This window comes from Gastrolobium bilobum, unplaced genomic scaffold, assembly GCF_033153095.1.
Source record: "Gastrolobium bilobum isolate Gb01-03AN ecotype WA unplaced genomic scaffold, APGP_CSIRO_Gbil_v1 utg993, whole genome shotgun sequence".
Lineage (NCBI taxonomy): Eukaryota > Viridiplantae > Streptophyta > Magnoliopsida > Fabales > Fabaceae > Gastrolobium > Gastrolobium bilobum.
Window position 1 is genome coordinate 181854 of NW_026898494.1, and position 11629 is coordinate 193482.

Genomic DNA, 11629 nt, shown 5'->3' on the forward strand with positions numbered 1-11629 from the left:
TGGAATGATCATCATGTACTTGAATTTGGCTCAGGAACACATAGCTTTTTCACTTTCCAAATTCATTGTAGCAAACATAGGCATAGATAGCTAAGTATTGGTGCCATGGGGGAAATTCAGAAGGAGCACATGGATTATGTGTTGGTGGCATTGGGACTGTTGGTGTTCCTGATATACCATGTCTGGCTTCTCTACACTATACTCCGCAACCCTCTTCGAACTGTTATTGGCCTAAATGCCGAGTCTCGTCATCAGTGGGTTCATTCCATGATGAGTGTAAGTGCTTGACACCATCATCTCCTATCTCTTTACAAGTTTATATTTTTTTGATTATGCATAACAATTATACATAGAAAATTATATTTAGAAAAGGGTGGCTGCAAATAACTCATTCTGGTTTAAAAATCTCACCATCTAATTGGTGGCCCCCAGCTGGGTCATTTATGGTTTTCAGAAAAAGTGCTTCGTTTAGATAAAGTTAGTGATATCCTAACTGTTATCATTATCCCAAGTTGAGACTGCTAGTGCTTGGTTTGCTCTCACTATTTGATTTTATGAAATGTTGCGTGCTCAATTCAGGATAACAGTGTGTTGTGTCTACATTAGCGTCCACATTTCTAATGAATATAGGTTATGCTTTTGTTATTTGATATGAAATTGGTAGCAGAAATACTTATCATTTTCATTGGTTCCTTATTTGGCAATCATTCTGGAAACTTAATGATTACTTGGTATCACTGGGGAATGGAGGAGCCTATATAGTTTATGATGATGATTCTTATTATTGGGGAAAAAAATAATAAAGGCAGAGATTTTCCCCTTCATTCTTGAGCTCAAGTGCAATATCATGTTCCCATTTCCCCTTCTTTCATTATCTAACTAAAGCAAGTGCATGCCTTTTGAATGTGAATTAATTTCAACCTGTTGAAACTGTATGGTTGGATGAATCACACATGTGATGTTGTTTATCAGTATCTAAAACTAACACTAAAGTTGTTAAAGCTTCCATTTTTTTATTATCCACTTAGGCTGGACCCTGTCTCAAATGACTATTAGGGTGATTTACATCAAAACTGGGTATTTTGACTGAACGATACCATTATCCCCGGCTGGTTGAGAACCTGTAGAAATTGATAACCTAGAGTAATAACAGGCGGTCTATATGTTTAATTCTCTTAGGAAAGACACTTTCTTTTAGCTAACACAGAATCTTAAATGTAGTGCTTCTATAATTCAAGTTTTTAAAGTTAAATAAGTGTTGTAAATTTAAATGTGAGTGATGAGTAATGATATTCCACATTGGTTAGGAATTTCCAAAGTAAGGACAATTAAACACCTTAAAATTTTGGGTTAAGACGAGGTGTTGAGCCAAATTATTAGAGTGAGTTTTTGACTTAGCCCATTGATGATATCTTTCCCTGTTTGAGCTCCCCTTGTCTGTCATAACAATTGGTGTAATGAATTTCATGGCTCTACTATTTGATATGATACAGTATATAAAACTTGTTCATTAGATTGAACTGTATGATTTTGTATTTCAAGTCACTCAAAACTTGGTGTTAGACTGAGATGTATGTGCTAGTTCAAGTCCCCTGGTGTTTGAGTCAGTAGAAATTGCTGTTTTAATAAAATGTGGTGGATAAACATATGGAGGGAAACCTCGGTGTATTATTGTACTGATTGAGGACAGGATCCATTTGAGTAATTTTTTTTTCAGATGCTTTCTGCTGTCTATCTCAAACGAGGACATTTAAATATATCCCTTTTAGGAGTTTAGTTTGTTGAAACTTTTTATTATACTCCTTTATAGCTGTTACATAAGATTTATATTATTAGAGAGAACTCAACTTGTAAACAACCCAAAATCTTAAAGCGTTGGGTGATGATCTTTTTTAATGGTTTATATGTTATTCTCTAACACACTCCCTCTCGCAAGAGCCCTTTGGGCTTAAAGCGTGGATATTGCATAGGCCCAAATTTTTTTGGTTTTACCTTGTGCTTATTTAATTCCACTTGAAAGTAGGGGGCAATGAGTATTGAATTCGTGACCTTATGGTCACTGAAACTCTTTACCATACCATGTAAAGAACCACTCCAACCCAAAACCTTAAGACCTTGGGTGATACCTTTTTTAATGCTTTATATTACTCTCTAACACAACTTGCTGGTAGGGGTGTTAATGGGCCGAGTCGGGTCGGACTTTGGTCTTAAAAGGATAAGTCTGTGTTTAAATATGTCAGACTGACCTTGCCTGTAAACTGTTATGAATATAATTATCGGCACGTGGCTTCGCTTATTTACAAAAAATAAAAGCCTGACTTAGCCTGTTAAAAAAAATAAGATAACAAAAATTCAAATAGAATATACGATCAACAACACTAATAATTCCACAAAGATTCATAAATTCAATATTTATTCAAATAGCATAATATTGAACAAAATCATTAAAAATTAAGTTAAAATGACGGAGAACGGTTGCTTGATGGCTTGAGTAGGCTGGACGTAGAGCTGTCAAAATGGGTCAGCCCGTCCCATTAGGCCCTAGCCCGTTTGGGTTAGGGTCAAAAAGCTCACATGGCCAAATGAACCTCAATAATAAAGGCCTGCACCGGCAAAAAGCTCTATGGGTTAGGGCCAATCCGCGGGCCATCCAAAATTATAATTTCATAATTTTTTTTATCATATTCAATACATTAAAAAATATTTTAACAAATAAATATTGAACACTTTCTTAACATATTATATACAAATTATAAATTTTTTATAATTTAATTTTATTAATAAAATAATATTTGTACACAAATATACAAGTGAAATGTAAACTAAATTTTAATATAAGTGAAAATTTAGTTATTACTATTACTAAATTCATTATTAAATGATGCTATCAAATAAAGATTTTCTCACTGGGAGTCATAACAGAATACAACAACTGTAGTGGAAAACTATAAGTAATGATGGAAAAATGATCTTAATATCAGTATTGAATAATTGCTCTTAGTATGCTATATATTTGAAAGTAAAACCATTGATTTTCTTCAACTACTACTGTTACAAAAAACTTTTTAATGTAGTATTATCCACAAAATTACTAAGGTGCATTTTATACAATATGTTTCAATACAAATTTAGATATATAACATGTTTAGATGTCAATAGAAAATTTTATTTTTAGTAATGCGCAGATGAAAATCTCTATTGAAACATTTCACTGCTGAAAAATTCATTTTTGTTGTAAAATATTATGGATGAACTTTCACATGGTTCATAACATATGACTCTTTGTTATTAATAAATTTTCATGTATTCTATAAGCTTCACATTAATGGTGTGTTGAATTGTAGAATACATCCAAGGGGATATTGTAAAATATTATGCATGACCTTTCACATGAATTATGGATGACCTTTCACATGGTTCATAACACGTGACTCTCTGCTTTTCATGATCTTTGATGTATTCTATAACCATCACACTAATGGTGTGTTGAATCGTAGAATACATCCAAGGGTGAGTGTTGTAAAATATTATGGATGACCTTTCAGATGGTTCATAACATGTGACTTTTTATTTTTCATGACCTTTGATGTATTCTATAATCATCATACTAATGGTGTGTTGAATTGTAGAATACATCCAAGGGGAATGTTGTAAAATATTGTGAATGGCCTTTTATATGGTTCATAACATGTGACTCTTTGTTTGTCATGACTTTTGATATATTCTACAACCATCACACAAATGGTGTGTTGAATTATAATTATTCCCCTAATTATATTTAGAGTCCTATATAAGGACATATCTTAAATGGAAAAAGTGGTACTTGGTAAATTCAGAATATAATAATATTTCATACTTGTTCTTATCTTATTCTTCCTTTTATTTGACTCGTGGGTTAGCCCTAATCCAGCCCGCTAAATCATATGACTTTGAGGGTTAGGGGTAAAAAGAGCCCTACTAAAAAAAGGCCCTAATGGGTTAGAGGCAAATATAGTGCTTTACGGGTTGGCTTGAGGGCTTCAGCTCATTTTGACATCTCTAGCGGGGCATGATGATGGGAGCGAAAATTAAGTTAGTATAAAAAAAAGTTATTAAGTCAGTTTGACGGGCTTTAAGGCCGAGCTTTTGAATATGAGTCTTGAGGCTTTTTTATTAAGTAAAGTTTTATACAAGTCTAAGTCTGGATCCAATAATCAAAACACATAGACCATGCCATGCCTAAACGAACCGGACCAAATACACCTAACTCTTTTAACACCTCTACTTGGTGTATGTTTGCAAATCTTTAGACTTACATAAGTATTTGCAGCATGTGCCTAATTCTAATTCCCTAAATCCAATCATATTACGTAATTGAGAATATGATTGGTTGGATTAATATTAAATGACGAAGTATTTAGACAAATAAAGCCTAAATACAATTTTTTTTAACCTTCTCAATTTCCCCTGTTCTATTTTTCACTCCAACCAAACTTATACTGAGTTTATTCTCATTTGGTTCTTTTTTTTCCTCCTTTTATCTTTATGGTCCTCTCTTCTTCTCCTTCAAGGTTAGAAAACTATCTTGTTTGAATCTACTCATAATTTGAAATGATCAAACACCCACTTATGAATCTGGCAAGAGATGACTAAGAGTTGATAATGAAATAAAATTTTCTAAAAAAAACTAATACCACATGTTTTTATATGAACTCTTAAGAAAAATAATGAGGACATGTTTTTTATCTTACATTTCATTATACTGAAAGATTAAAGTGTACAATAAAAAAATAAAGGGAGAAAAGTTTGTGCTTGTCAAAGACACAAGCTTTGTCCTATTAGTGTTTAAGATTGTCTACCGGTAAGAAATAATTATAATATGAAAAATTGCTCTTTTTCTCTCTCCTCATCCTTTAAAAGGACATCCACTGAACCAAAAAATAAAACTATGAAGAGGAAGATTTTAAAAAAGGAACACATTCTCAACTTCAGTAACAAATGCTAGTATCACACACTAATGAAAATGATAGTGCAGTAACTCAAAGCTCCCAAAGTTTACACACGTGATATCTTGATCAACTGTAACTAATTCAGTTATGTTAGTTATTAGTTATAGCTTTTCAAGTATTAATTAAACTGTATATATAGTTAGAATGTAGAATAGTAAAGACAATTTGTAATCTTTTCTTTTCATTTCTGCTGATGAAAGAGATTTCTTTTCTCAAATAAGAATACCAGAAAATCAACACTTTTCCCTCTCCTCACCGACATCCTTTAAAAGAACATCAACTTAACCCAAAAATAAAACTATGAAGAGGAATATGAAGAGGAAGATTTTAAAAAAGGAACACATTCTCAACTTCAAGTAACAAATGCCTCATAAATCTTAGTATTTTTTCTGCGCACTAGTATGTGTTGGGAACACGGTTCCCTCAAGCTCGGTAAGCAGCCTTTGTGCGAAAGTCAATCAACAAGATTCTGATCTCGGATCTCGGCAATACCTCGGCCTGAACTTCACCAGGTCGGGTAGCGCAGCGGAAAAATCAAAACGAAAAACAGGAGAGAGAGGAGAAGAAGAGAGAGAGAACACAAGCAATTTTCAACGTGGGAAAACCTTCTCCAATGAAGAAGTAAAAAACCCACATGACCTAGTCCAGATAAAAAATCCACTATAAAGATAATGGTTACAAATAAAACTTACCAATGTGGTGGTTAACTCAACCTTTCCAACAATGGTGATAATCAAACCTCCCTAGAGATGTTTCACTCAAACTCTCTAGAGATCTCTCAAATACAAAGCATAAAGCTTTGCTCAAATCTCTCAAATAATTCTCTCAAATTTTCTCTCTTATCTCTTAATCTAGCCTCCACCCACAACTAATGAATATATAGAGGAGGTGAGATCTAGGGTTAGGATTTTTAGGAAACCCCTCGATGGGCTTGAGCTTAGCATTGAAGGAGGAAGCCCAACAAATCTCCCCCTCCGACTTCAATGCTTCGGCTTCAGCATCAGCCCGGCTCCTTCACAGCAGTCTTCAAATTTTCTTGTTGGAACCGGCTTCGTCATCATGTCGGACCAATTTTGGTCAGTGTGCACTTTGACGAGTTCGAGCTCTCCACCCTCCACCACATCCCGGATCCAGTGATACCTCACATCAATATGCTTAGTGCGGGAGTGATAGGTCGAATTTTTCGCAAGATGGATTGCGCTTTGATTGTCACAACCCAGCTCGTACTTATCTTGATCATGGCCGAGTTCCATGAGGAACTTCTTCATCCACAGCATCTCTTTGCTTGCCTCAGTAGCGGCAATGTACTCAGCCTCAGTTGTTGATAGTGCAACACATTTCTGTAGTCTTGATTGCCAAGAGACAGCTCCTCCGGAAAATCTCATCATATATCGCGTCGTCGATTTCCTCGAGTCGGAATCTCCCCATAAATCAGAATCCGAGTAGCCTTGCAACTCGGCTCTGCCTTCTCCAAATCGGAGGCATAAGTTGGTCGTACATCAGAGTTACTTGATTGCGAAGGACGAGCTCAACGCCTTTTTCAGGGCGGCTATCCTCAATTTGTCTTTCCCTACAATAAGCATGTCGTCAACATATAACAACAAAATCAAAAAATCTCCGGTCTCATACCTCTTCACAAATGCACATTGGTCGGCTTCTGTCTTCTCAAACTTGTGATCAGTCATGAATGATTCAAATTTCTTGTACCACTGCCGAGGGGCTTGCTTCAAGCCATAGAGGCTCTTCTTCAACCGACATACCAAGTCTTCTTGGTCTGGAGCTCGGAACGCTTCAGGTTGCTCCATATAAATTTCTTCTTCTAAATCACCGTGAAGAAATGCTGTCTTCACGTCCATTTGTTCTACCTCGAGGTCCATCGAAGCCGCCATGGCTAACACGGTTCGGACCAAGGTCATTTTCACCACAGGAGAAAAAATATCCTCAAAGTCTACTCTTTTCCTCTGATTGTAGCCTTTCACCACAATCCGGGCTTTGTATCTCGGCTTCTGCTCGTTCTCTTCATTCTTAATCTTGTAGATCCATTTGTTTTTCAAAGCTCATCTTCCTTCAGGCAGCTTGGTCAGCTCATAAGTCTGATTCTCGTGCAGAGACTTCATCTCGTCTTGCATTGCCTTTTCCCATTCTTCTTTCTCTGAGCTCATCACAACCTCATCATAACTCTGAGGCTCACCGTCTTCAGCAACAACGGTGTATTCATCAGATGTGTATCTTGTAGAGGGTCTTCTTTCTCGAGTTGGATATCTCAGTTGTTCTTCAGCAAGAGAACCCGGTTCATCATTCTCATCTCGGATCTCATCATCAACTCGGACCTCAGTGTCTTGGTTATCCTCAGCTGGTTGCTGGTCATCAATTTCTTCATTTTCATGATTTTCTCCCCCTGCTTCAGCTCGGACAGGAGGGATGGGTTCTTCTCTTCTGACAGTAACTCGGACTTTGGGCTTCGAGGTGTCATGAATGTTCTTATCTTCATGAAAGATCACATCTCGACTTCTCACTATCTTTTTATTGATTGGATCCCAAAGTCGGAACCTGAACTCACATCTCGGCGAACCAAGATAGATGCATTCTTTTGTCTTTGCATCAAGTTTAGCCCTTTCATCTTTAGGGATATGCACGAAGGCTCGGCATCCAAACACCTTTAATTGATTATAGGTCTCTTTCCGACCTGTCCAGACTTCTTCTGGAATTTCTCCTTCAAGTGGTCGTGATGGTGAGAGGTTGATTAAGTCAACAGCAGTTCTGACGGTCTCCCCAGAATGATTTCGGTAACCCGACATTGGATAACATGCTTCGTACCTTCTCTTCAATAGTTCTGTTCATTCGCTCAACCAGTCCATTCAACTGTGGAGTCTTGGGGGGCGTCTTCTCAAGTCGAATCTCGGCCGCTCTGCAATATGCATCAAATGGACCACAATACTCACCAGCATTTTCAGATCGGACCACCTTCAATTTCTTTCCAGTCTCCCTTTCAACCATTGCATGGAATTCTTTAAAGGATTGGAGTACCTGGTCTTTAGACTTCAACAAATATACTCACACTTTGCAGGAATGGTCATCAATAAATGAAACAAAGTACTGAGCTCCTCCAAGGGATCTTTCCAATATGGAGCAAACATCAGTATGGACGAGGTCAAGAATATACCTGCGTCGTCTGGGTTGATCCGGTCTCACAAAAGAAACCCGGTGCTGCTTTCCAGCTAGGCAGTGCGTGCAACTCTCCAACGCTTGGCCTTTCAACCCGGTCAATGATCCTTTCTTGTTCAGGATTTGTAGCCCTTTCTCGCTCATGTGGCCGAGGCGCTTGTGCCATAGCTCCAAGCTAGACTCATCTCGGACAGAATTGGCTTCTCCGCCATTGATCTTTCCTTGCATCACGTACAAGGAGCCTTCCTTCTTACCTCGGGCCACGACCAAGTTTCCCTTGGCCAGTTTCCATCTAACACTACCGAAGTAGTTCACTAATCCGACATCATCAAGTTTGCCTACCGAGATTAGGTTCAAACGCATGTCAGGTACATGCCTCACATCCTTCAACACAAGTCGGCATCCGACATCTGTGGTCAGGGTTACATCACCGACACCAACAATCTTGCTGGTCACTTGATTTCCCATCTTCACTACCCCAAAATCACCATCTCGGTAAGAGGAGAAAAAACCTTTGTGTGGAGTAACGTGGAAGGAGGCACCAGAGTCAACAATCCAGGTGCAGTCATCATATGCAACATTCAGATAATTATCCTCACCTAGGAGGAATATCTCGGCATCAGGATTGGCAACCACCGCAGTGGTGCTCTTGTCTTCCCTCTTCTTGGGAATAATATGATCCGGCTTCACAGAGTCATTCTTCTCGTCATTCTGTAGGGTCCAGCAGTCCGGCTTCTTATGACCTGTCTTTCCACAGTAAAAGCACTCCAACTCATATTTCGGCTTTGACCGACCTCTGGACTTTTCTCGCCTGTCACGACCTCGACCCCGACTTTTGCTTCTACCCCGGGAGTCAGATTTTCCTCTGTTCTCAGCAACGTTGGCCTCAGACGTGCTCGAAATACCTTGTTCTCTTCTCCTGGCTTCTTCACCCAAGAGGTTGTTTGTCAGGACATCCATCTTCAATTTTTCATCTGGAGTCGAATTATTCAAGGTCACCACCAGAGTATCCCAGCTTTCTGGCAGCGAGCTCAATAGCAGCAAGGCCTGCATCTCGTCATCAATTTTCATATCAGCCTTTGACAGCTGATTCCCAATACCTTTGTAGGTGTTGAGGTGTTCAATCATACTCATGTCGTCCTTGTATTCCAACTTCACAAGTCGGCGAACCAGGTGTGCTTTGTTCCTAGGAGTCTTCTTTTGAATCAAGGACTCTAATTTCGTCCACAACTCGTACGCGTTCGTAAACTCGGACACGTTCTCAAAGAGGCTCTTGTCAATACATTTTCTTATTGTAGCTACCGCCTTACGACTCTGAATCTCCCACTCCTTATCGGTCTTGCCTGCCGGTTTCTCATCAAGGATAATGGGCTCATGTAGATCTTTGCAGTAGAGATAATCTTCCATCATCGGTCTCTAATAGGTGAAATTGTCTGCGGTCAGCTTGAACATGTCTCCATCATTGGTTATGCCACTGGTCTCCATCTCGTCTCCCTCAGAGCCTGTCGAACTCGAGCTCTGATACCACTGTTGGGAACACGGTTCCCTCAAGCTCGGCTAAGCAACCTTTGTGCGGAAGTCAATCAACAAGATTCTGATCTCGGATCTCGGAAATACCTCGGCCTGAACTTCACCAGGTCGGGTAGCGCAGCGGAAAAATCAAAACGAAAAACATGAGAGAGAGAAGAAGAAGAGAGAGAGAGAACACAAGCAATTTTTAACGTTGGAAAAACTTCTCCAATGAAGAAGTAAAAAACCCACGGGACCTAGTCCAGATCAAAAATCCACTATAAAGATAATGGTTACAAATAAAACTCACCAATGTGGTGGTTAACTCAACCTTTCCAACAATGGTGATAATCAAACCTCCCTAGATATGTTTCACTCAAACTCTCTAGAGATCTCTCAAATACAAAACATAAAACTTTGCTCAAATCTCTCAAATTTTCTCTCTAATCTCTTAACCTAGTCTCCACCCACAACTAATGAATATATAGAGGAGGTGAGATCTAGGGTTAGGGTTTTTAGAAAATCCCTCAATGGGCTTGGGCTTAGCATTGAAAGAGGAAGCCCAACAGTATGAGTGTGTGATACAGGGCTTGTCTTGATTGATTGTTTATTTGGCAGAGATATTTGGCCTTTTGAGGTCAGATTTCGTGCAACATTGTCTCTGTTGTTTTTTTTTTTTCCCTTGTATTCCTTCTTCCATCAAACCTCTCACCTTCTAAAATCATTTTGACAAGCTGTGAAGATAATTTCAAGAATTAATTTCATTGATATATTTTCAGGATCCCTTGAAGAATGGGGTTTTGGCGGTTCAAACTATTCGCAACAACATCATGGCATCTACTCTTCTTGCTACAACTGCAATCACACTCAGTTCACTTATTGGTATTTTTGCTAACAGTCCATGGTTTTCTGATGACATGGCTTCCATACCTTACAGTAGTTCTTCAATCAAACGCATTTCTATCACCATTTGCTTCCTTGTTGCATTTCTATGCAATGTGCAGTCTATAAGATACTATGCCCATGTCAGCTTTTTAATCACTGCACCTACACTAAGAGACAAAAGGGAGTATATGGAATATATTGCTAAGACCTTGAATCGTGGAAGTCATTCTTGGTCCCTTGGATTGCGAGCATTTTACTTTTCATTTCCACTCTTCCTATGGATTTATGGGCCCATACCCATGTTTGCTTGTTGCTGCTTGACTTCATTTATTTTGTACTTCTTGGATACAACAGCTAAAATCACAAGGGATCTTCACAGTGACTCATTCAAGAAGGAGAGAATAACTCATGATGTAGAATCTGCAGTAGTGGAACCTGATTATTATCCTTTAGCTGGTAGTAATAATTTGTCTCCAGACTCAGGCGTGAATCGTGTATAACTAATTATACATGTAACAATTTTGGTGAGCTTTTGTATGTTTCTATTGAAAAAGTATGAACATGAGCCTTGGGAAGGATTCATTTAGAGTACTAGGTAGTATTTTTTTGTTTCTTGTATAATGGTCGTATAATTCATTTACAACGTCTTTGCATTAGATACTTCTCATAATTTGCACTTCCTTGGCATGATGTTACCCATGTGCTTGCTTACAATTTACTCAATCATTTTTGCTAAAGCAGAGGTTACAGGTTCGATTCATTTAATCAGCCTTTTGCAAATGTAAGTACTCACTTGCAAATATATGATAAGACTACCTACTATAATGTCACAAAATGAGTCTTACCCTACCCTGCACATAAATAGAGCTTTGTAGCACTAATTGCCTTTCCTTTTTCCTGTACCTTTGCAGTTGGAGATTTAAACATTCTCCACTCTGCTAGCATAAACTTTACTTTGAAAAAAGCCAGATACAATTTGGTTAGTCATGATTCATGTAGGGGCTTGCACCGTTGTGTTTGGATAGCTACATAAACAAGACCATTGTTTTATTCTGTCAAGGTGTCTAGGTTCCACATTGTAT

The 11629-nt window shown here is 38.2% G+C and overlaps 1 protein-coding gene across 1 annotated transcript; it reads left to right on the forward strand.

Annotated features, from left to right (window-relative positions):
• Nucleotides 1-11168, forward strand: LOC133316829 (uncharacterized). Its single transcript, XM_061518611.1, has 2 exons — nucleotides 1-276; nucleotides 10442-11168. The coding sequence occupies exons 1-2, from the start codon at nucleotides 106-108 to the stop codon at nucleotides 11045-11047; spliced, it is 777 nt and encodes a 258-aa protein (XP_061374595.1). The 5' UTR covers nucleotides 1-105; the 3' UTR covers nucleotides 11048-11168.
• The last annotated feature ends 461 nt before the right edge of the window (nucleotides 11169-11629 follow it).